Source organism: Epargyreus clarus, unplaced genomic scaffold (assembly GCF_041222505.1).
Source record: "Epargyreus clarus isolate Ecla_fem2 unplaced genomic scaffold, WU_Ecla_fem_2.2 ptg000012l, whole genome shotgun sequence".
Lineage (NCBI taxonomy): Eukaryota > Metazoa > Arthropoda > Insecta > Lepidoptera > Hesperiidae > Epargyreus > Epargyreus clarus.
In genome coordinates, this window is record NW_027332220.1 from 9,746,414 (window position 1) to 9,773,321 (window position 26,908).

Here is a 26,908-nt window from a genome sequence, read left to right on the forward strand (position 1 = left end):
TTGGAGATCTCGGAACCCTGTACGCGGTAAGAATGCTACATAACAATGTGTCGCTCCCACGGTAAGGAGTACCTTTTTTATAAGATAGGAGTAGCAGACGAGCATGCAGTCCACTCGATGGTACATCAAATAGGAATAGATATTCCTTTTTTTTCGCTCGCCGCTCTCGGAGGACTCCGGTTGTGTTCCATCGGAGATCCCGGATTTCCCCATCAAGCGCCAAGGACGGCCACCGGGGGGGTTTTAGTGCGGTAAAAATCCCACATAACCCGGCGTCGCTCCCACTTCGTCGGGTACCTTTTGAAGGTTCCCCCTCGTTTACAAGTTGACTGCGTGCTCGTTCGATTTTTTTTGTCGAGTTGATATGATTAATCGACGTTTTGTCCTTACTATTGTCACCTTTATTTACAAATGATAATGGGTGAATAAATGTTCTAATTACATATTAAATAATGGTACCTAAATGATACTAAAACGACTGCCAAGGTTACCTAATTTCTAATATAAATACAATAATAAATAACATTGTGTACGTATTAGATATTATTTTTATTTATTTAACTGTCACCTGTTCTAACATGAGATGCATAAGGAAGTACTATTAAATAGCAAGAAAATAATAAAGATTAGGTGCATCATGTACATACAATTATTATTTACTTATATTAAGAATTGGCTCAAAAACAGCTTCGAATCTAAGTTACATAATAGAAGGAACAGGACTGTTCGAGGCTTTTTCGAGGCTAAATATTTTTGGAAGCGCTTGAAAGTCAATTGCTGCACATATGCCTCACGTATACAGGGTGAATTTTTCAAACGGGCCTTCAGGGCCAAATCCGAAACTATAAGGATTAGCGAAAAATGCTGAAAGGAGTTACGAGGCCGATTTTGATAAAAACTAAAACTGCATCATTAGTTTTTTAAAATATCTTTTTCCTTAGCCGGGAATCGAACGAGTTCATTTTGAAAAAAAATACACCCTCTATATTATTCCACTATCTGTGTCGCTTATAAGGATCAAATTCTGGGAAGTAATGTTATGTGACAAATTAAAGGAAAAGGCAAATTTTCAAGAAAATACATATTTTTTTATACATTGGCATCATCGATATACTACTAATAAAGACGATTGGCATACTAATTGTTAAGGATTATACATAACAAATCATTGATGTATAATTTTTTAGAAACATACATAAGTCATATCATTGAAGAATTTGTTGATTAATCAACTAATTATTCGATGTTATGACCATGACATACGGTTTGGCAAATAAGTTACCGCCGTTTTTAGGAATATTTTTTTAATAAAAATAGGTAACTGATTAAATAGTAAATTTATATTGTGTGTTGTTTACAACTTCGTTTAAACGTTAAATATGATTTTCTACATCTCTTTGTTTAGTAATCACTCGGATTTGACTCGAAAAAGTCATTTTTACAAATAGTCAACTTTACGTCTGTATTAAACGAAACTCCGCCCATAGCAAGTTAAATCTATTATAATGGTGCTTAAAATAACCTTAACTAAGTCGGACATAAAAATATAAATTCTTGGAGAACAAAACGTCCGCTTTCGAATGATTTGAAACATTGAGCCAAAAAAATTGTTAATACACGTAATGTTTAAAATTGATGAATGGCGGGAACTTAACTGCCAAATTAATATGAAAAAATATGTATTTTCTTACAATTGAAGCTTTTCCTTTAGTTTGTCATTTATCATTACTTCCCAGATTTTGGTCCTTATAAGCGACACTATCAGATAGTGGAATAATATAGAGGCTGTATTTTTTTTTAAACGAACTCGTTCGATTCCCGTTTAGGGAAAAAGTTATTTTAAAAAAGTAATGATGCAGTTTTAGTTTTTATCAAAATCGGCCTCGTAACTCCTTTCAGCAATTTTCGATAACCCTTATAGTTTCGGATTTGGCCCTGAAGGCCCGATTGAAAAATTCACCTTGTATATCCCACTTAGATTGGTCCCTGGATCCAGCGGCTTACCTTTTATTTAGGTGAAAGTCCAAGTGGTCGGATACTCTGTATTCCTTTTGCTTAGACATTTTTAGGGTTTCGTACCTAAATGGGACGATGCTACTAAGTCTCCGCTTCGGTGATTGTCCGTCAGTTCGTCAGTGTCTTTCTCTTGGACTGTAATACTGTTTTACAAGAACATTGTATATACAATGTTCCCTAAAATCCATGATGCAATCATGGCCATAATATTATGGCCTATACAAAAAATAAAAAAGAATTAAAAATGAAACGGACATCGGAGAACAAGAAATTGGCATTTTTCGGCATTTCGGTGAATCTACTGAACTTATTTAGAGCAAATAGAACTTACTCGTACTAAGATCAAAACTAAGAATATTATTTTAAAAATATATAGTGTTACTTATTTCTTAATAGTACGGTATTTTTTGGAACCCTCCGTGAGTTAGTTCAAATCGCATTTGGCCAATTATTCTTGACTGGTTTCTTTCAAAAAAGTCAGTTACAAATCCGAAGTATGGTGTTAGTGTATTTCATTTACGTAACCTATTTGTTTACTCAGCTTAACTTTATGTTAATTTTTAAAACCTTGGTGTTACAAATCGATAAATTTTAGGTCATACCATCATATTTATTAGTAGCGCAGGCTATGTGGAACCTTGCAGACATTTAGTATCACTATTTGAAAATAATAAATTAAAAATGAAGGAGAATTTTTTACAAATACTGCTCTCAATAGCAGTTTGTTTTTTGGTTTCATGCACTGAAATTTCTGCAGGTAAGGTTTTAAATCATTTTAAAATTTAATTTATAGGTGGTAGTATTATTTGGTTCTGTTTCATTTATTGCTTCGAATATTCTGAAAGAAAATTTCTAAGATATGCTGATGAATGGGGTGTCTTACAGAACAAATGATTATTTCATTGCTAAAATTGTGTGATCTAAAGTAGCTCCAGCTCTCCAGTTGGCATTTTATGAAACTCTTTTGAATAGAACTGTATTATGAAGTTTCTTTCTCCATAACGAAACAAAGATGGTGGACTAATTCGCGGTGTAAGAGTCAGATGAACGTATGTACAAAAAATCCAAATTTGGTTTTTTTTTCACAAAACGGTCCACAATGTAGTTTTTTATGAAATGGAAAAACGACGTAACTTTATTCAATATTTTTATTTCAACTACTAAGTATATTATTATCTCTATGAATGATCTGGTAAAGCTTGAAGTGTCGAATTTTCACACTATTTTTGCTCTCCTGTAAAATTGACAAAATGTAGATACGTTCATCTGACTCTTACGTCGCGAATTATTCTTATACATTCCGATGGTATGAGTTTAGCAAAGGGTGATATCTCACTGGGCTAGGTGATCATGCTCAGGGAGTGGCTGCGCTCCGGTAGTCTCAGTTCGGAGCTTCTATATATGCAAGATGTTGTAAAAACTTCGATAGCGTGATTCAGAAACGTGCAGCGCCATCTGTAGACAAGTTGCGGGAAGTCGATACATGAGTAGCAAATGAAAAAATGGATTGATGAACAATGAAGCTGATTGAAAACGAAATAAGCTTATTTTTTAAAACTATTATAACATAAATTCATTTATATTCTGACTCTTTTCAGATCGGCCATGTGCCGCGCGCCAAATCAAAGGCCGTTCGGTCGTTTGTGTCTGCAATGAGACGTACTGTGACGAGCTGACACGTGTCGCCCCTGGCAAAGGGGAATATATCACCTACACGTCCTCTGCTGTAATAATAATTTATTTGTTTTTAATTGCTTTATATATGTTTGAAAGGTGGGAAAAGTATGATTCGATCCCCCGATATATAGTCTGCGAGAGACTGCTAGTCCGCTCTGAAAATAGAAATGAGTCGCCTCGCCATAGCAAATTGTATGACTACACCTGCTCGCAACAACTTCAAAGTGGACTAGTAGTTTGGCGCGGACTATACTACCGTTTATTTCTAGCGTCAAGCAGTTTTTGCGTTTCGGCTAACATATTAGGCATTCACCTTAGATCTAAGGACTTGACTTTTTATATTCTTTATGTAACGTAAAGTAACGTAACGTAACGTAACGTAACGTATGGAGTGGTAACGTAATTGTAAATGTAACTGTTAGAACTCCTAAATAAAACTGGTTACAGATGTCGATGGGCGGCAGTGATCTTTTATCATCAGGTGCTCAGGTAGACGTTTGACATAATAACTTGTGGTGGCACTTAGAAGGTGGTAGAACCATTTGTGATTCTACTCCGACGGCACCACCGCCACACCTATTTCTGCCTAATAGCAGTGTTAAGCGCTGCTGTTTTCTGGCATGAAATGGGTGGTAAGTGAGACATACTTTTCCGAGGCGTTCCAGCTTAGTCCTCAGGGGTGGCGCATCTGTGGCGAACCCCGGGAATATCTAATCGTATCTTAGGTTGAGTGCAGATGTCCATGGGCGGCAATAGCCACTTACCATCAGGTGGCATGCAGTCTGCTACTCCTATATTATAGAAAAAAAGTATCAGAACTACTTTTACCCAAGTTTATTGGTAATAACTCGTGGACAACACTTCCCGCCGCGTCCGGTATGTCGTTAGTAGAATGCATTTGCATTTAAATAAATGTCTTTAATATTCTTTAATCTTTTCAGGCTGGATCACGCTTCAAAAAGGCCTCCGGAAAGTTTGAATCGTGTTTATGTAAGAATGAATTTTAATTATAATTTTAGTGTCAATTTAAAGTACATAGTTGTGGGTAAATAAAAATGACGAATTGCGTTAATTCGACTTCTAATCTACCTTTTATACGAGGCTTCGCTAGTCAGAGGTTTTTATTTATCCCTCGGAAACGGTTTCTTTGGCATATAAGGTACTCTATGTCCTTTTCTGAACCCTGACAAAGGCTGTATAAAACAATGACTACCAAACCTATAATATTAATCTATTCTTAAGATTAGTAAGTAATAAACAAAATGAAATTATTAATACAATACTAGATCGGCAATAATGAAAATAATGTTTATTAATTAGGATTAAAATAAATATTTTTTTCATTATCTATAACAAAGCGTTGAATGAATATAATACGTTACCACCTGTCTTGACGTCACGATATGTAAATATTGCACCGATTAGCTTATAAAAATAAAATGAAAAAATAAAATCTGAAAATATATGAACTAGCAAGTCGAACACCATACCACCATTCGAAGGTGGTAGAACCCTTTGTGGTTCGACTCCGGCGGCACCACCGCCACACCTATTTCTACCTAATAACAGCAGTGTTAGGCGCTGCTGTGTTCCGGTTTGAAGGGTGTGTTAAGGGAGATAGACTTTTCCGAAGCGTTCCAGCTTAGTCCTCAGGGGTAGCGGCGCATCTGTGGCCGACCTCAGGTAGGAATATCTAATCCTATCTGGGGTTGATTACAGATGTCCATGGGCGGCAGAAGCCACTTACAATCAGGTGGACTGCATGCTCGTCTGCTACTCTCATATTATAAAAAAAAAAAACCATACCCGTTTTTTATGTTTAGTATTTTTAGGACAACCGCTATAGAAAGCACATGTTTTGTTTAAAATTTAGAGTATAATTATAGTTTAAAGGTGGTACACCCCTTTGTGGTATTACTCCGGCGGCACCACCGCCACACATATATCTGCCTAATAATAATAATTCGCCAAGTACGAGTTGAACTCGCACATGGCGGATTCCGTACCACCAAATATTCATTATATTTTACTTCTTTTCATAAAATAACCATATTAAAATATATTTTAATGTTCTTATTTGTATTTATTGTAATAGCAGTTATAATAGTAAACGAATTGTAAAAAATTCTTATGTCATTCTGCTACGTTTTAAGTTAAATCGAAAATGCCGAAAAATACCGGTTCGTTGTATGGAGCACCCCTTTAACATTCAACTTTATTTTATTTTTAATATTTGTTGTTATAGCGGCCACCGTAATGCATTCTCTGTAGAAATTTCATGAGTCTATCTATTACGGTTCCGAAGATAGAGCCCTGTGACAGACGGACAGACGGACAAACGGACAGACGGACAGACAGCGAAGTCTTAGTAATAGGGTTCCGTTATTACCCTTTGGGTACGGAACCCTAAAAATCAAATGTCTATCTATTACGGATCAAGAGGTAGAGCCCCGTGACAGACTAACAGACAGCGGAGTCTTAGTAATAGGATTCCGTTTTTACCCTTTGGGTAAGGAACCCTAAAAATCAAATGTCTATCTATTACGGATCAAGAGGTAGAGCCCCGTGACAGACGGACAGACAGCGAAGTCTTAGTAATAGGATTCCGTTTTTACCCTTTGGGTACGGAACACTAAAAATCAAATGTCTATCTATTACGGATCAAGAGGTAGAGCCCCGTGACAGACGGACAGACAGCGGAGTCTTAGTAATAGGATTGCGTTTTTACCCTTTGGGTATCTACGGAACCATAAAAAAAGGTAACTTTTGGTTTCAGCCAACCTGAGTGGGGATTATTTCATTCACGTGAATGCGGAGAAGAAATATCAACAAGTGAAAGGCTTCGGCGGTGCGGTGACAGATTCTTCCGCTATCCTTTGGAAGAGCTTCTCTGAATCTCTACAGCAGAAACTTGTGGAGTAAATATTAAATAAACAATTTTTAGGGGAGGGGGGAGGTTAGCCCCTCCCCTCCCATTATATTTGGCTCTTTGACTGAAAGGATTATTGAAATAAATGTTGGTTTAATACAACATAGTACTGAAGTCGGCGCTCATTTTAGACGCGTTATTTACGCTTTTATCCAACGAAATATTGAGCGCCGACTTCACAACTATGTATAAATCTACATTTATTTCAATTATTTTTTACTTTGTAGTGACATAGAAGTTGGTTGTATTTTTTTGAAATTTTTTTAAGTCGGTTTTTTGTTGTAAATGTAATTGTCTACTTCTAACTTTCAATTGTATTATGTTCAGGGCGTACTACGGCGAGAAAGGCTTGAAGTACACGTTTGCGAGGGTTCCCATGGGTTGCAGTGACTTTTCTGTACGTCATTACACATACCAGGACAATCCTTATGAACCGTTCAAGCTACAGGACGAAGACTACAACTATAAGGTAATATGAAAATCTATTGTCTTCCATCCATGCATTCTTCATTTTGATTTTTCTTTATGTTATATAGGAGTAGCGGACGAGCATGCCGTCCACCTGATGGTAAGTGGCTACTGCCCATGGACATCTGTAATCAACCCCAGATGGGATTAGATACGACTTGAGGTTGGCCACAGATGCGCCGCTACCCCTGAGGACTAAGCTGGAATGCCTAAGAAAAGTATGTCTCTCTTCCCACACTCTTCAAACCAGAACACAGCAGCGTTTAACACTGCTGTTATTGCATTTCTGCCTAGAAATGCGCGTGGCGGTGGTGCCGCCGGAGTCGGACCACAAAGGGTTCTACCTTCAAAATCTAGATATACCTATAATTATACTATCCTAGATGAAGCTTTGCATTCATGTGTTGAAGAACCGCGCGACGAAGCGGTCACCATGCCTGACTGACTCGCAGCGGGTTCCGGGTTCGATTCCCGGCCAGACAGACATCTGAATGATTAATGTAAGTTTCTGATCTGAATCTGGATATGTGTGTATTTGCCTATATAGGTGTCCATGACACTCACGATATAGGGAGTCTTAGCGTGGAGTGAGTGTAGAAATGGAAGAATGGAAGGTATGTAACAGAATTTACCCACTGTAAACGGTCAGATTATTTAAAAATTTTGAATAATTATTAAGAATCGATGTATTGACACACTATTTTAATAAATTTGTCCAAGTCTCCTCATCAGGATCGTCAGGCTTAACGATTTTAGTGTGGTTTTTAGTTTTTAGTTTTTAAACATTATATTTTATTTTGTTACTAGTTTCTGCCCGCGGCTTCGCCCGCGTTTAGAAGAAAATGATATAACATACTAACATACATAAAACTGAAATTTCGTACTTTAACTTTGCTAAAGATCATCACTTGATCAAATGCATAGTTTACGATTCAATCCATACTAATATCGATTAAAATAATCGATGTTTTGGGTCCAAAAGATCGATTCCACGATTAATCGATCTTAGATCGCCATCCCTAGTTCCCGTGGGATTTCCGGGATAAAAACTATCCTATGTCCTTTCTCGGGTCACAGACTATCTTTGTACAAAATTTCATTAAAATCGGTTCAGTGGTTTGGGCGTCAAGAAGAGACAACCAGACAGACAGACAGACAGAGTTACTTTCGGATTTATAATATTAGTAAGGAGTAAGGATGTATCTGCACTGATGATAGAATGACTTTTTAGATACCGTTGTTAAAGAAGATCATGAAGTGTTCGTCAGAGAAAATAGATGTATTTGGTGCAACCTGGACCAGCCCGGCTTGGATGAAGTACTTCACAGAAACCAACCAAAAGTGCGGGTTCCTGCAACCCATATACTACCAACTCTACGCTGAATACATACTCAAGTTAGTTACTTTCATTTAACTTTAAAGGCCTGGTCAAACAGAACGCGTATTTTAGCGCTAGATGTAAATCCTGCCTAATATTCATCATTAACACAACGTCATCTATAAATGTAAGGCGGCGATGCATTGGCGACTCCTCTGGTGTTCCAAATGTCCAAAGGCGACGGTGACTGATTTCCATCAGGTAGCCTGTCTGCCTTATCATTAGGTATAAAAAATGAATGATATATGAAATATGCTATAAAGCTGTTATGCTAACAATACTAAAAATAAAGAACATTTGGTGATACGGGAGTCTCTATATGCGAGTTTGACTTGTACTTGGCCAATTATGTAACTATAATTATTTTTTGGGTAAAAGTAAAATAGTGTAGCGACCTCTCGCTATTCGTCAAGAGATGGCGCTGCTGAATCACGCTATCGAAGTTTTCTAAACATCTTGCATATATACAAGCTCCGAACTGAAACTGTCGGAGTACGGCCGCCCCCAGGTCCTGTTCACCTAGCCTGGCAGGAGATCTCCCTTTGCTAAATTGCATTAATTTGAATTAAATCATCATCACGTAATTCATCATCAGACTTATTCCTACCTTTAGATACTTTAAAAAGGGGATAACTTGACTAACTTAAGGGATAACTTTTCAGATTTGTAGAGAAGTACGAGGAGTGTGGCATCCCTATTTGGGGGGTGTCCACTGGCAATGAGCCGTCTTTGGCGACCTTCGCGTACTCCCCCATCAGCTGTCTCGGATGGGCCACCCAGGATATGGTAAGTGTATGCGCGATATAAGATCTGAAAATGACGACGTCACAGCATAATGTTTGTAAAATATTAAAGTAAGATATATTATAAGAAGTTTAATAAAATCTCTGAGATTATTATCATATTTTATACTCTATATGTAATGACGTCATCGATTCACATACAATATGAAGTTAGAATACTGGAGAAATGCATACATAAGTAGTTCTTACTTTATACAATTTATATTCTTTCGGTAATCGGTATCTAAACCTGGAACTATGAAAGCATGAATAGGCATCATCTAAGGGCAGAGTAAGCTAAAATAAAATCAAATCAAATAGTTTATTTATTAATATGTAGATATAGGTACAACAAGGTGATTTATATATTTATGAAAGATCCATTATATCTAGTCATATTATAACAAACAAATCTTCAACTATTTACTTATACAAAAGACTAATCGAATTGAATTAAAACATAATATAAGTCAACCCAATTATCAGTAACTTAGTTAAGTATAGTAACTTTAGTCGATGGTAAGGCAAGGAAAAACCGGTGACCTTTTTGTCCCTAATTGCTTGAGAAAAATTTGAAAAAGTATTTGAGCTTGACGCCGTTTTTTCTTCTTCGCCAATCAAAATTCCTAGGAGAGGAATTTAGATTTCTGTTCTAGGTCTGAATTTTTACAGGGGGCGTAGCTCTGTCCCTGTAGTTCCGGGACCAGAATAGGGCTACGGTATCCCCTGCCTGTCGTAAGAGGCGACTAAAAGGGGCTTCCGGGGTTGCGGGCGGCAAGAGTGGGAGCTTGAACCGCCCGGCTAGTGACCCCGGGAAGGACGGTGGTATGTGTGGTCGCATACCATCGTGCCCACCAGACGGTGTGGCGAGCGTCAAGCTCACCTGGGCGGAGCCCGATGGGGCAACGCGCTAAGAAGACTCCGGTTGCGTTCCTTTGGAGATCCCGGAGTCCTCTACGCAGCGCCGAGGACGGCCACCGGGGGGGTTTTAGTGCGGTAAGAAACCCACATAACCCCGAGCCGCTCCCACGGTATAGGGTACCTTTTGAAGGTTTCCCCCTCGTAAACAAAAAAGGTCTGAATTTTTGTGTAAGTATTTGTCTATGTATGTATTCATGGCACCCACACCATAGAACTCTAGTGGAGCTGTGAATACTTCCTACACTTTCTAGTCCACATTTGACTAACTTATAGATAAGATTCTGATAAATGCAAGTTTAAATAAAAATATTTTTAAAACCCCTTATGTTTCAGGGGGCATGGATTGTGAACCACTTAGGTCCAACAATCCGTAACAGTAAGTACAAGGACATGCAGCTGCTAGCGCTGGATGACCAGCGGTACACCATTAAATTAGTCTTTGATGAGGTATGACTGAACCGCATAATAAATTTTGTTAATTATTTTGATATTTGAAGAAAAATATCTTCGCCACTGATTAATATCCTGTCGTTGATGGGTGTCATTAGAACTAGTTGGTTCGACTCCGGCGGCACCACCTATTTATGCCTAATAACAGCAGTGTAAAGCGCTGCTGTGTTCTGGTATGAAGGGTGTGGTAAGGAAGACATACTTTTCCGAGGCATTCCAGCTTAGTCCTCAGAGATAGCGGCGTATCTGTGGCGGACCTCAGGTAGACAACTAATCTTATCTAGAGTTGATGACAAATACCCATGGGCGGCAGTAGCCATTTACCATCACATGGACTGCATGCTCGTCTGCTACTCATTTTGATGTGAAACATCTATAGCCGCACGTAAAACCGATTTCTGGCGTGGCGACGCATGCCGTCACATATATATACAGTCTATATGCGGTAGTGTGTACGGTGTGGCGACGCGTCGCTATGCGCCATCGACTGTGCGATACTCTTCCACTCGATTATGTTCTTTTCTGCATATTACTTTTACAAAATAATGTCGATGTTTCACATCTGCCAGGCGTCCCGTGACGGCTCACATTTTTTTTAAAGATCATTCAGGTACTCGATTTCCTCACAATGTTTCCTTTACCGTCAGAGTCAGTAATAATTGATTTCTAATGCGCACATAACTTTGCAAATCAGAAGTGCGATTCGATGCCTGGGATTCGAACCGCGGACTCCTCGATTGAGAGGCCCAGTTTCAACGCTATCATTATCACTGCTATCTATCTACAGTGGGTAATATGTGACTATAGTCAGTAAAATGCGTCTCTAGTCAGTCAGTAGAATGTGTTAACAGTCAGTAAAATATGTCAACAGTCAGTAAAATGTGTTAATAGTTGACTATTATTATCATTTTACTGATAAAATGTGACTACAGTCAGTAAAATGTGTCTACAGTCAGTAAAATATATCAACAGTCAGTATAATGTGTCTAGAGTAAGTAAAATGTATTAACAGTCAGTAAAATGTGTCAACAGTTGGTGCGGAATAACTCGAGGGTAATAGAATATATCAACGGTTTAGCGGTCCACTACTACGCCGACAGTTACGTCTCCGCGGCAATCATGTCGCAAATTTCCGAAAAATATCCCGGAAAATATGTCATGAGCACCGAGGCGTGTGCAGGTATGATCTTTGAATTTATGTGCAATTTATTTCATTGTCAAAAAACGAATAAAATTATGTGTTTGGAAGATGGTAGAATCCTTTGTGGTTCGACTCCGGCGGCACCACCGTCACACCTATATCTACCTCATAACAGCAGTGTTTTAGTTTGGGTGTGGTAAGGGAGACATACTCGTATTTATCTGAGGCGTTCCAGCTTAGTCCTTAGGGGTAGCGGCGCGTCTGTAACCGATCTCAGATATGAATATCTAATCATATCTGGGGTTGATTACGGATGTCTATGGGCGGCAGCAACCACTTATCAGCTGGTGGACTGCATGCTCGTCTGCTACTGATATTATAAAAACAATATAATAATTCATCTATACTAATATTATAAAGAGGAAAACTTTGTTTGTTTGTTTGATTGTAATGAATAGGCTCAAAAACTACTGGACCGATTTTAAAAATTCATTCACCATTCGAAAGCTACGTTATCCACGAGTAACATAGGCTATATTTTATATTAAATATATTTGATACATAGATTTTGAGGCGGTACAAAGTTTGCCGGGTCAGCTAGTCAAATAATTAATCAAGTCCATCAAGTAATAAAGTTATTTCTTTCTTTCTTTCAAATATGGCCATATTTTTCCCAACTGCGGAGGGTAATGTCTTTCGACCAAAAAAAAACAACTGTTTAATTTATCGACACCTCATTGTTAAAAACTGCCAAGTCCTTTGGGCTGCAGGGCAAGCAAAAAAGAAAGAAACAAACTTACGCTCGAAAAACATTACCGTGCGGTCGGATAGAAAACGAAAATAGTACCTTGCCCGTTAAACCGTAAATATTTTAAATTTTATATATACAATTCTCGTGTCTCAATCTTAGTTACCGTACTCTTCCGAAACGGCTTTACCGATTTTCACCAAATTTTATACGCATATTCAGTAGGTCTGAGAATCGGTTACTATCTATTTTTCATACCCCTAAGTGATAAGGGTTGTTCACCCTCAACATTTTTTATTTATATGGCAACGCAACGTTTGCCAGGTCAGCTAGTTTAATATAAAAATTAATTTCAGGGTTCCTCATTAATGGAGTAACTTTGGGTGATTGGTCTAACGCTCAGCAGTATGTCAAAGACATCATACAGGTGAGTTCACAAAGAAAAGGTACAGAAGAAAGGGCTTCTTCCGCTCGGCCAAGGAATCGCAACAAAGGGCAGATAGGTCTGAACTCATGTGAATCAGACCTACCCATTTGTAGAGCTCTGCCGTGCTCTGTTCGCTTAGTTTTGTATATTTATGTTTTGCATCACACATTACGGATTAATTACCTACTGATTACGGAGCGATTACGACTTTTTTAACCGACTTCAAAAAGGAGGTGGTTATCAATTCGGCCGGTATCGTTTTTTTATGTATGTACACGAATTACTCCGCCATTAGTGGACCAATTTTAATAATTCTTTTTTTATTGTATAGAGACGTGCTGGAAGTTGGTCCCATTTAAATACGGTTAGGATCCTTCGATGGGTTCTGGAGAAAATAAGGGGAACTCCTCCACCCATGTAAATATAACAGCCATGAAGTCGGCGCTCATATTAGACACGCTGTTTACATCGTTATCCAACGAAATATATTGAGCGCCGACGTCAGAAATATGTACTAAACCAACATTTATTTAAATTATTTTTTACTTTGTAGTGACTTAAATAAAGTCGGTTGTATTTTTTTGTTAAAAATTTTTCAACATTTCCATTTCGAAATATTTTAACATCTACGTACTATTGGTGGATTATTATGGGTTTCTTATTCATTATCTTTTATTCATTATATTAACAGGATTTCACTCACGGCGTTGTCGCTTGGGTAGACTGGAACATTTGCTTGGACACAAGAGGCGGCCCGAACGTGGACGGGAACTACGTCGACGCTCCCATCATTGTCGATCATAAGAAAAAGGAGTTCCTGAAACAGCCCATGTACTACGCCCTGGGGCAACTCTCCAAGTTTGTTCCCAGAGGCTCCTACAGGATAAAATCTTGGTCTCCACCTTGCCGTTGTGCTATATCCAATGTGGCTTTCCTGACTCCGTCTAACACCATTGTTGTGGTTATTCATAACCCGTAAGTATTGTTATTTAAAGTCGTAGAACCCTTTGTGGTTCGTCTCCGGCGGCACCACCGCTACACCTATTTCTACCTAATAACAGCAGTGTTAAGCGCTGCTGTGTTCCGGTTTGAAGGGTGTGGTAAGGGAGAGACTTTTCCGAGACGTTCCAGCTTAGTTCTCAGGGGTAGCGACGTATCTGCGGCCGACCACAGGTAGGAACATCTAATCGTATCTGGAGTTGATTACAGATGTCCATGGGCGGCAGTAGCCACTTACCATCAGGTGGACTGCATGCTCGTTTGCTACTCTTATATTATTAAAAAAAAATGTTGAAAGGTAGAACTAGTATTGTTTGATTGAGTATTCTTGCCTTTAATTGCGAGGGTGTGGATGCCGGGTTACTTATCTTAGTCCTCAGGACTGTGTACAACGCATTTGTGATCAGCTTCAGAGAGAACCTGAATATACAGGGTGAATTTTTAAAACTGGCCTTCAGGGCCAAATCCGAAACTATAAGGATTAGCGAAAAATGCTGAAAGGAGTTACGAGGCCGATTTTGATAAAAACTAAAACTGCATCATTACTTTTTTAAAATATCTTTTTCCCTAGCCGGGAATCGAACGAGTTCATTTTTTAAAAAATTACACCCTCTATATTATTCCACCATCTGAAAATTCACCCTGTATATACGCCAGTGGCTATTTACTGTTAGGTGAACTGCATGCTTATCTAGTATTTCAAGGTTATAAAAACTATACTACTGTTTTATGGTACACTGTTGTGGTATAGTTTGTGGTGTTTGTGGTGTAGTTAGTTAGGGTGAGGTTAGTTTAAGTTGGGTTGTGTCACGCTGGAATTTTCAATCTATACTATATAATATTATAAAGAGGAAAACTTTGTTTGTATGTTTGTTTGTAATGAATAGTCTCAAAAACTGCTGGACCTATATTAATAATTCTTTCACCATTCGAAAGCTAAATTATCCACGAGTAACATGGGCTATATTTTATATGAAATATATTTGATAAATACATTTTGAGGCGGTACAAAGTTTGCCGGGTCAGCTAGTGCAATATAAACGTGTTGAACTATCGAATGCAGTTTTCCAGTACACCCCACAGACGAAAATATAAAATAACTGTATTCCGTGTAGAGAAGTGCCCTGTAGAAGGTCATATGTCGCTGGGACCGGAGGAATTTTCTTGCGTACTCGACGTCTTGACAAAGGGCGTCAATAGGCATTCAAGTTCTTTAAAATTTTTCAGAGGTGCCGCTACATCTGTTACTATCAAACAAGGGAATACAAAAGCAACCATCGGAGTGGAGGCCAACTCTATCGTAACTGCAGAGTTCTGGAACCAAAATTAAAGGTAAGTATTGTTATTAACCATAGATTAGTAAAGATTACTCACTCCTAACAAGAAAATGTACCCAGTTTTGAGAATTGAAATAGTTGCGTAAAAAAGGTTTGCCACGTTTCCGTGCTAAAATGTCCCTAATATATTTGAAATAATTTACGCAGTATTAGTTATTTATTCGTAAATTTTCTCTAAAAATGTTTTTATTTGTCAAGAATTCAAAAGAAGAACTTACTAAAATAAGCCGTTTGTGGCTTCATTCAATTTCAAGGCGGCGAAGTATCTTTACTAATCTATGTTATTAACGTAAATTGTTCACATAATAGATTTATTTAACTCCATAGACTTTTTTATCTAAAAACAGTTGTTTATTTGTTTTTAGAGTTTGTGAAGAGCAACGTTGGGAAATTATGAAGAGCGTCGGAAATTAGTTTTATCAATGTTGCTTAAATAATAAATGAATTTTGTGTATTGTATTACGAGCGTTTCATTTATATACCTTATTTCGTTACGATTTTAATTAACAAAATAATTATTGTCGATAAATTATGATTTTATATTCATATTTATATACGTTTATATAAATATTCATATTTATATAAAAAAGAAGCAGTGATAGCCTAGTGGTTAAGAAACTCGGCCTTTCGATCGAGGGGTCCGAGGTTCCAATTCCAGGCATGCACCTCTGATTTTTCAAAGTTATGGGCGTATTAGAAAAAAAATATCACTTGTTAAACGGTGAAGGAAAACATCGTGAGGAAACCTGCATACCTGAGAGATTTATGAAAAAAAATCGCAAAGGTATGTGAAGTCTACCAATACGCACTTGGCCAGCGCGGTGGACTATGGCCTAATCCTTCTCATTATGAGAGGAGACCCGTGCCCAGCCGTGGGACAGTACTGGGTTGTTGATGATTTATATACGTCAGTAGGATAATATATCTATGTATGTAACAGATATTGCTGTTTTATTTGGCAAATAACACATTACGTTAGATAAATTGACAACACTAAAATGTGAAGAAATGGAATCTTAAATAAATTACAACACAGGTAATGACAACATTTTAAATGATGTTATTAAAAAAAACTTAACAGCCACTGACCATATTTTAAAAAATATAATAATTTAGTTGAAGATTAGGTTAAGGTAGTAGTAAAAAGTCAAGTAATATGGAGGTCTTCCTTTATATCTATTTATGTAGTTAATTGTATCAGGCGTTACTTTGCGGAAATCCATGCTATTAAGTTAAGATTAAAACTACTTCGCAACAATCCGCTACAAAATATGTATGATGGTATATATTTTAAACCATGCAGTATGTACCACCCTCCCTGCCTCAAAGGATGCGTGCAGATGCAAAAATTACAAATATACACCACCATACATAACACCACCAACACGTGTTTCGCTCCAAAACGGAGCATTATCAGGGTAAGTTGACTCTACGACGGTTAATCGTTAAGTGACGCTGTCAACCTAATGCATGCCTTTTTTAGGTTTTTTAGGTTTTTAATGTTAACTTAATCTATTCATGTACTTTGATAAGAGTTTTAGGGCGTGTAGATAAGCACTAGTAGAATAATTTAACCGTAGTCCTTGAACGAAACCTACACTTGGAGTAGTTAATTATATTTTACAGCACCGCTATAACTGTCGACTTGTATCTTATGAATACCGGTTTTTGGATCCTTAGCTCTATCGTTTCCACTTTTCTGAAAACAAAAAATAATATATAAAATTAGTTGTATTATTTAAATATTTATTGTCTAAGATCCCGATACAAGAAGACCTTTGCCGAGCTAGTTAATTGATGAGAAGTATTTGTCGAATTAAATATGTCGATAATTATATTGCAAACACGTTGTCTAAAAATTTTCAGTCGAGAATGTCTTTTTACAATTCATTTTTTTTTTCGTAAACATTTAAATGGTTTAATTTATGGACAAATTACATACCAATCGAAAGTATGAAGCCTATAGAATATACAAATGTTAGGTGGACTATTCTTTTCCTGTCACAACCCTTGGGTAAGCGGGTATAGACAGGTAAACAAGTTGGTCTTTTTTTTTATAATATAAGAGTAGCCGACGAGCATGCAGTCCACCTGATGGTAACTGGCTATTGCCGCCCATGGACATCTGTAATCAACCCCAGATAGGATTAGATATTCCTACCTGAGGTCGGCCACAGATGCGCCGCTACCACTGAGGACTAAGCTGGAATGCCTCGAAAAAGTCTGTCTCCCTTACCAAACTCTTCAAAGCGGAACACAGCAGCGCCTAACACTGCTGTTATTAGGTAGAAATAGGTGTGGTGGTGGTCGAACCACAAAGGGTTCTACCACCTTCAAACATGGTCTACATAACATAGAGCATTCTACCACCTTTAAGTTGGCATACCTGGCGATGGTGCCGGAGTAGAAAGACGAGTCCTTTAAACTTAATCATAAATATATTAATGTAGGTTATTATTGTTCAATAAGAGTTCATATCTAACTGATAAGCACATTGAAATAGGTTCGTGTTCTCCGTCTTATTACAATTTCGACGCTATCATCACGAAGTGGCGATAAAAGAATTCTTTATAATTAAAACAGTTACTATGTTAATGTTGCAGTTGAGTAATCTTCTAGCCATTTTATTAATATTCTAGACTTTTTACTAAACGATACACTTCTTTACCATTTGATTAGCTTGACCTGTATGTATGTAACGTAATCTTTGAACTCGATTTTTGCCCACTTTGAACGGTTCGATTAATTTAAAATTTTGAACAATTATCAGGAACCGATAACAATTCACGATTTAAATAATTTTATCCCGTTCACCTCATCAGGATCGCTAGGAATCAGGAGAATATTTATAATATAAGAGTAAAAGAGGAGCATGCAGCTCATGAGCTACTGCCACACAAAGAGTTTTATCATCCTACGAAATTTTACTGGAATTACCTTTTAATTGAATGATATATTTACATCCTGAATGATATGTTATGTCTAATACAACATTTAATAATATGCCTAGTTGATGTTTAGGCCATTCATATAATGTGTCGGATGGTTAAGCGACGTCAATACATCATAATAGCTGAAGGTGGTTAAACCAATTGTGGTTCGACTCGGGACTCCGGGAGACACCATCGCAATTTATTTCTGGCTACCAGTAGTGTTAAGCGCTGCTGTGTTCTGGTTTGAAGGGTATGTAAGGGTATACTTATCCGAGACGTTTTAACTTAGTACTCAAGGGTAGCCATAGATTAGTAAAGATTACTCACTCCTAACAAGAAAATGTACGCAGTTTTGAGAATTGAAATAGTTGCGTAAAAAAGTTTTGCCACGTCTCCTTGCTAAAATGTCCCTAAAATATTTGAAATCATTATTTATTTATTACGTAAATTACGTAATTATTACGTAAATTAGTTATTTATTCGTCAATTTTCTCTAAATTGTTTTTATTTGTCAAGGATTCAAAAAAAGAACTTACTAAAATAAGTGTTTGTGGCTTCGTTCAATTTCAAGGCGGCGAAGTATCTTTACTAATCTATGAGGGTAGCATATAAAGTGTTGTGGGAGTGTCATAGACTATAAAAACTTACTTATTGTCGTCACATTGTGACAACTCATTGCTCATTGGTGCGGGATTACAAATCTCCACGGTGCAGATTGAATTTGCCTCTAAAGGCACCATTGCCTCTTTGCCATACAACCTTATGGTTGCCGTTGTTGCATTGCCACTAAAAATGACGAAAATTTTAAAATTATTTATCATTAAGTAGATATTATATTGTAGACTTCTGGAGAGTTTTGTTTTAACATATCTTAAAGATGAGACTCGATAAGTCTCAATAAGTCTAAGTAAGACTCAATGAGACACACAACGCGAAGTCTTAATCAATGAGTAAATAATCAAGAAAAATTGACTTCCTTAGGTCCCTTAATACTTTTCCTGTTGCGCCTATGTACCCGCACGCCTATCTATACGCGTCTCGAATTTCCAAATTTTTTTGCTGAGACTTGCGACACTCCACGATTCCCGTATAGCTTTACGACCCCCGAGCGTCGCGACTGCACTTTGAAAACACTGTCCTAGATCACCAAACCGTACAACCGTACAAATTTAAATTCAAACTACTCACTCATTATAAAGCACAACAACGATTGTATTCCTCGTCGTAGCAAACGCCACATTCGCCACATTCGACTTAGGATCAGAAGCCGTCACACCGATCCTACGGGATCCTCGGGGGATGAACTTAGCAAAGTGCCCCATAGCATAGAAGGTCGGTTGCTTGTAGAACTCCTGGGCGGCCGCGTTCACTATGATAGGAGAGTCCACGAAGTTGTTGCTCCAATTTGGCCCACCTTCCATGTCCAAGCACAGGTTCCAGTCTATCCAACCCACCACGTTATAGTTTAGGTCCTGAAAGGTGTATTCGATGAGTAAAATATTGTATATACATTTATCGCTCCTAACAAGAAAGTGTACCAGTTTTGAGAATTAAAATTGTTACGTAAATAAAGTGTTTCCACGTCTCCGTTTCAAAATGAAACTAAAATGTTTGAAAGACTTATTTATTTATTACGTAAATTACGTAGTATTAGTTATTAATACGTGAATTTTCTCTAAAAAAAAATGTTATTTCTCAAGAAATAAAAAATAATAATTAAAAGGTCATATTTTTGTGGCTTTATTCAACTTTAATGCGGTGAAGTATTTTTCTATTTTATTTATCAAAAAGTGTATTAAAAAGAATATAGGAAATCATATTAATATGCGAGTAATCGTAAAATGTTTCATAGGTCGTAAAGCGCGAAGTACTATTGGGTTTCGTCTTACGTGGGCGACTATCATACTCCTCGCAAGTAGTAACGCATATGTGATCGGCATCAAGTCATCATCATCATCATCATCATCATCATCATCATCATCAACCCATTACTGTCCCACTGCTGGGCACGGCTCTCCTCTCATAATGAGAAGGATTAGGCCATAGTCCACCGCGCTGGCCAAGTGCGTATTGGTAGACTTCACATACCTTTAAGATTTTTTTTTATAAATCTCGCAGGTATGCAGGTTTCCTCACGATGTTTTCCTTCACCGTTTAAGCAAGTGATAATTAATTTCTAATACGCACATAAATTTGAAAATCAGAGGTGCGTGCCTGGGATTTGAACCTCGGACCCCTCGATCGAGAGGCCGCGTTCTTAACCACTAGGCTATCACTGCTTATTGCTGCGGCATCAAGTACAATTCCTGTACTATAAAAAGTTGGTTACAGATGTCCACGGGCGGCAGTGACCACTTGCCGTCAGATACTATTTGCTGGAACCACACAGCGGCTATCAATGTTTTATTTATTTTATTTTATTGTATTTTGGACACATACAGTCATATATTACATTACGACATCTTAAGCTAACTTAATATTTATGTTATTCTAGACTTTGATTGCCAATAATTTGTGTATTAAAATACATTAGACAAGTTTTTAAGTCATATATTTGTATCTCAAGATACATTTTAGTGTGTGTTAGTAGTTACAGTTAGTATTATAAGGTATTATATATTTTTTCAAATAAGGATTGATTAACTTTTACTTTAAATTGAGGGATAGATTGACAAAAAGGATCGATATGACCAATATGTTCATTGTAGGCAGCCAAGCAACGATTGAAAAAAAGTTATTTAAAATTTTATACAAAAACATATAGTCTCGCTAATGTTAATAAAGTTATAACTAATGTTACTGAATATGCATATAAAATTTGGTAAAAATCGGTAAAGCCGTTTCGGAGGAGTACGGTAACTAACATTGTGACACGAGAATTTTATATAAGATGTAAAGCGCAGAACTCTCAAGTTATAATAATTAGTTAATTTTATCTCATCACTTACTTGAATGATATCTGTTGCGTAACTCTTGGCGCGTTCCCATGAACCCAGTACAACCCCCGTACCAATACCTGAAAACGTTAATAAATTGAAGTCGGTACACTTTGCTAATAATATGTCACTTTATGGCTCTAGGAAATCATCGACACACCTATTTGTGCCTCATACAAGCAGTGTTATACGATGCTGTATTCTGGTTTGTGATAAGGAAGACATACTTTTCCGACGCGTTCCAGCTTAGTTCTCAGGGGTAGCGGCGCATCTGTGACCGACGTCAGGTAAAGAAAATATAGCCTATCTGGGGTTCATTACAGATGTCCATGGCAGGAGCCACTTACCATCAAGTGGACTGCATGCTCGTCTGCTACTCCTATATTATAAAAAAAGTGAACTGCGTACTCGTTTGCAACTTCAACTTCATAAATGACTTCAATACCTTCACAAGCTTCAGTTCCTAGGATGAATTTATCCGGATGAGTCTCAGTGGTAACTGTGAGGTAGATTGGTGGAGTGTTGTAGTCCTCGTAGAAGTGGACTGCCACGCCATCTATGTAGTCTAATGCCCCTGGGTGCAGGTCTGCTAACTAGAACAGTACCCTTAGTATGAGTTTTTACGTTTTTACAAAAATGACGTATTTCCCATAAATTTCCAATCATTTCTGATACAGTTCGTTAGGGGCGCTGATTGGAAATTTATGGGTAAATACGTAAACAAATACAAATATTTTTTTTTGTAAATACGTAAAAACTCGTGCTAAGGATACAGTAAACTTCCTACTAGTGTTACAGTCACATCACACTGATTCATGTATATCACAGAAGTACTGGTTCATAATTTATATGACATTTAAATACTTTTTTATATTTTTCCAATATTCCTTATTGCATTGAGTTATAAAATGTCATCTATGTTGCTTTACATTTTTGCAATTACTTTTGTAAAGGAAGTGTGATAAATAATTGGATAAAGATGTTTTATTGTAAATATTGATAATTATGGAAGCTTATGTTGTATTTTTGGAATCCCTTCTGAGCGTTTTAATTCTAATTAAAGGCTTAAAGTTTTAATGCATAACTATATAGAACTTCTTAATAAGCTGGAGCGCCTACAAAATAACTGTATCCGGTATATCTTCGGTCTGCGTAAGTATGATCATATTTCTGATTATCGTCGCCAACTTAAATGGCTTCCTATTCGCAAAAGGCGTTACTCCAAAATTCTATGTGTACTTTATTCCATTCTAAGCCACGATTCTTCTCCTCCTTACTTAAAGGAATATTTTCAGTACGTCTGTGAAACTCATGACAGAGTACTTCGTTCATCAACTAATCTCAAGGCTTACATTCCACCAGTTAACACTGGTTTTTATCATTATTCATTTACCATTCAGGCTATACTGCTTTGGAACGCCCTACCCAAAGATATTAGAAAAGCACCCACCCTGTGCTCCTTTAAAAAACAAGTACGCGCGCATTATCTGTCTGACTCCAGTAACTAAGCTGTGTTCAACTTTTATAATAGGTAAATGATTTTATATATACTGTATACGTATTTTATATGTGTATATATTATGATATTGTTATATTTATTGATATATTAAGATTACATAATATGTGTAAATTTGTTTATGTATATATTTAGTTATTTATATGTATATAATATATATTTGTATATATTTTTCGTATATATATATATATTTATTTCCCTTTTTTTTTGCATTGTTTTTTTTTTTTTTTAACGTCACACCCACCACAACATTTCTCCATCAACAAGGGTTAACTGGTGGAGAATGCCACTAGGCATTAAGTTCGCCCTTTGTAACCACTAGGTTTACAATAAAGTTTAAATAAAATAAAATAAAATAAAATATATTAGGGTCAAGGGGTCTACCCTTGACCAGAAGCATTGAAGAGATGTAGGTGCATTGAAGGCAACAGACATAGAGCGTGTCAGTCACGTGCCGTAGCAGACAGATAAACAATTTCCTACACAATGTGTATTGACCTATTTATATCTATTGTAACACACAAACATAATATCATTTTGTCTGACAGGATGGGTGTCTGATACGTTCAATGTCGGATATAAACGAAGTCGTTAACATTTAAACTCAGACGTTGCGTTTTTATACGCAAAAATAATGATAACTATATAACTTTCCGTACACTGTATGTTTTGTCGAAAAAATAAAATAAAGAAAAAAAAATGACGTCACTTACCACATTCAACCAAAAGGGTATACGGGGCCTCTGATCGTCACAGCACAAAATCTTTATATCCTTATACTTAGAATTACGTATGGTTGGACCCAAGTTATTTTCTATCCAATGACCCTAGAACATAATTGCAATTCCTTTAAAATTGGCATAAGGTAACCAATAAATTCTATTTCATAATCAATTAAATTTTCTTATCTTTATTTCTTTCTTTTATTTCTTTCGTTTTCTTCTTTTATTAAAAATAATATTATTTATTTTTGGTTGTATTTGGAATTTACAGAGAGTAATTTTGGTTTGATTTTTCCAGATGTCCATGGGTGTCAGTGACTTACCATTAGGTGGACTAGTTAGCTACAATCTTAAGAAACATCAGATTACACGCCCTCATCCCATGCATTTAGGAATGTGAGGAATATTTGAATTAAAAAAAGTTGTTTTTAAGGATTTTCCATTAAAATAATCCTGACCATCTTATCCGGGGTCCAGCCAAGGCAGTTGAACATGATGAAGTCTGTCAATCCGTTCGATGGCTCATTCGTGGTGGTGACACCCCATATGGGTATTCCCGCTGCATCATATTCTTCGAAAAATCTGAGGCAACAAATAAATTAATGGATATAGTACCCACCCTTATCTAAATACAGCCTATTGATAATTATAATCTTTAAACGCTTGTGTTGGGTTTCGTTATCGTTGAAAGCCTTAGGAAAAAAGCCTTAAGAGCCATTTAGATGGAGAGAGTTTCTCACATCGTAGAAATCGTACGCAACTTTCACAAGCAGTAATCGCCATAACATAATCGTTACACACAGGCAAGAACTAAAATCTCGGCTACAATTATGTCATACGAGACTCGTATATCCCTTCTCGCCAGGCGACGATCGTCTATGTTTGTTTACACGACGAAATTACAGTAACGAGATTCTTGCTTATGAGAATCTCGACTTGTATAAACACGATCTCGTATGACATATTTTGAAGTTCATACGAGCATCGTACAAATCAGTTTGAATCGTTTTCAGTGCGAGATTTGTCTTTCGAGTTTAGTGATTATCCAGTTGTAATTCTAGGTATAACGTGTTAGATGCTCCCAAATCATTTCTTCTCGCTATCCATTTTTTAAAATCGTCTAAATGGGGTATTAAGAAAAATTATAAAAAATAAAATTACTATTTTTTTTTTAATTTTCAAACTCACTTGAGATGATAATCAGCGTAAGTCTGGTAGTACTCGGGCGCGATCAGACCGCAGTGACTGAAGTCAAAGTCCGTCTTCATCCACCGTGGCGGAGACCATGTGGTGCTCACTATGTGTATGGGGGACGTTGCTACCTCCATTGCTTTCTTTATCATGGGTATCTGGACAAATTAAAATTGTATATAGAAATATATAGATATAATAAAATAGATATTTAATTTAATTAATAGGGGAAATAGTACAGACACTAAAAAAATATTTACCTTACAAAAGAAATGCGTACGGATATTAGCCAACATTAAACAATCGGAAAGCTGCAGAAAATATTTCACAGATCTTAACTTATTAACTTTAACGTCCATGTACATTATAGAAATATGCAACTTTGTAAAAAAAACATAATAATCTATTTGTCTACTCAAATGAAACAATAAAATATAGTTCACGAAATCCGAACAAACTCGCAATACCACAACCTAGACTAGCAATGTATGGCTCCGGACCCTATTCTATGTGCGTCAAAATATATAATAAAATTCCGAAAGAAATCCAAGACGAAGATTCGATTACATTTAAAAATAAACTAAGGAAACTATTAATAAGAAAATACTACAAGATTTTTTTAATGACTATACCTACATGCATACATGCATGTTCGAATACCCTTTTTGTAACACCATAATTATGTACTGTATGCATGAGCAATAAAAAATTGAATTTGAATTTGAAATAATTCTATTATTCATACCCCTTAGTGATAAGGATTGTTCACCATTAACATTTTTTTATATATATAGCAACACAACGTTTGCCGGGTCAGCTAGTATTTTTATAGTTATCCATGATTTTGACATGATTGTTTTGTTTTTACTTACAAACGGATAAAACACGTTTTTTTGATAGCAAAGAATTGCTTATACAACCCAATCGCAACATTGTCGATTTGTGCCGATGTCCATGGTAAGGTAAAAATATTTTCAATGGCCCATTACGATGAAATTATTAAACTATATTATATTATAAATCCTAAAGTAACTCTGTCTGTCTGTCTGTCTAGTTGTCTCTTCTTCACGCCTAAACCACTGAACCGATGTTAATGAAATTTTGTACAAAGATAGTCTGAGACCCGAGACCTTTCTCGGGTCTCAGATATACATACATAGGATAGTTTTTATCCCGAAAATCCCACGGGAAGTAGGGATGGCGATCTAAGATCGATTAATCGGAGAATCGATCTTTTAAACCAAAATATCGATTATTTTAATCAATATTAGTAAGAATTGAATCGTAAACTATGCATTTGATCAAATGATGATCTTTAGCAAAGTTGTTGTCCATGAGCCCACGAAGGTTTCACAGTTGGTACGACCAATTTTCGCTAGATGGCGCCACTACCTACTACGAATTTTCAGTTTTATGTATGTTAGTATGCCATATTATTTTCTTTTAAACGCGGGCGAAGCCGCGGGCAAAAACTAGTTAAACTATATAGCACGTGCGATGGAGGAAGGCTCAAAGTAGGCTTTACACATCTTTGATAATATTATGCAATCTTTCTACTCACCTTATATAAATAGTCCTCTCGAGCCAATGTGTAATTAGACAACGTTATATCATTCTCAGGACACTCGTTGTATGCGTATTCGTGCGTGGAGAAGTCAGTCCCACCGATGGGCAAACGCATCATGTTGTACTCAAGGCCACACTCGCTGAAGTATGAACTAGGAAGGAGAATAAAAGTGTTAATAGATTTTATCCAGAATCCAGAATAGATAAGAATTACAGTAATTTATAACAATTTTAAATAAAAGAAAACAAATAAAACTAATGAACCCTTTTTGACTTTATTTTCTGACGAACATGACTTAACGAAAAAGTTATTGCAATTAAAAGGTTATAACGAAAAGTTATAATTAAATGTTTCAGCCCTTTTAAAGAACGTTCGGCCTCTTCAGCTCAAAGTCGGGGTCTTTTAATATTAAATTTCAAGGTTCCCTATATAAATAACAGCTACTCTATCGAGGAGTCGGTCTTTCTTTATTTTTTTTAATTTTTAATTTTACTAAGATTATTGTATCATAAAAATTCAGTACTCAATCATGTATTGTTGCATGTTCTCCGGGAGACTCTTCCAGTTGATGGAGGCTGCGTCCGTCACCGCACCGCCGAAGCCTTCGCACGTTTGATACAAACACGACGGGTCCAGGTCCAGTATAAGGGAATAACTATCCTCTAAGGACATATCAGAAAATAAATCGAAATGTACCAAAAATACAAACAAATATGTCCTTAATTAAATAAAATAGAAGCGGCCATCGTAACTAGTTTTATTCGCTTGAC

The 26,908-nt window shown here is 36.7% G+C and overlaps 2 protein-coding genes across 2 annotated transcripts; one reads left to right on the top strand and one right to left on the bottom strand.

Moving 5' to 3' along the window:
- Positions 1-2,617: 2,617 nt before the first annotated feature.
- On the top strand, positions 2,618-15,732 carry LOC140746378 (lysosomal acid glucosylceramidase-like). The gene is made up of 13 exons (XM_073078504.1): positions 2,618-2,773; positions 3,615-3,742; positions 4,635-4,683; positions 6,470-6,611; positions 6,950-7,091; positions 8,322-8,485; positions 9,131-9,254; positions 10,505-10,618; positions 11,654-11,801; positions 12,867-12,937; positions 13,629-13,912; positions 15,164-15,268; positions 15,639-15,732. The coding sequence occupies exons 1-12, from the start codon at positions 2,698-2,700 to the stop codon at positions 15,264-15,266; spliced, it is 1,545 nt and encodes a 514-aa protein (XP_072934605.1). The 5' UTR covers positions 2,618-2,697; the 3' UTR covers positions 15,267-15,268; positions 15,639-15,732.
- A 613-nt stretch (positions 15,733-16,345) lies between these two features.
- On the bottom strand, positions 16,346-26,819 carry LOC140746380 (putative glucosylceramidase 3). Its single transcript, XM_073078505.1, has 10 exons — positions 26,662-26,819; positions 26,133-26,289; positions 24,569-24,729; positions 23,839-23,962; positions 23,372-23,485; positions 21,588-21,735; positions 21,155-21,222; positions 19,395-19,678; positions 18,855-18,992; positions 16,346-16,972 (listed from the first exon to the last, which is right to left on the bottom strand). The coding sequence occupies exons 1-10, from the start codon at positions 26,808-26,810 to the stop codon at positions 16,894-16,896; spliced, it is 1,422 nt and encodes a 473-aa protein (XP_072934606.1). The 5' UTR covers positions 26,811-26,819; the 3' UTR covers positions 16,346-16,893.
- Between the last annotated feature and the right edge of the window lie 89 nt (positions 26,820-26,908).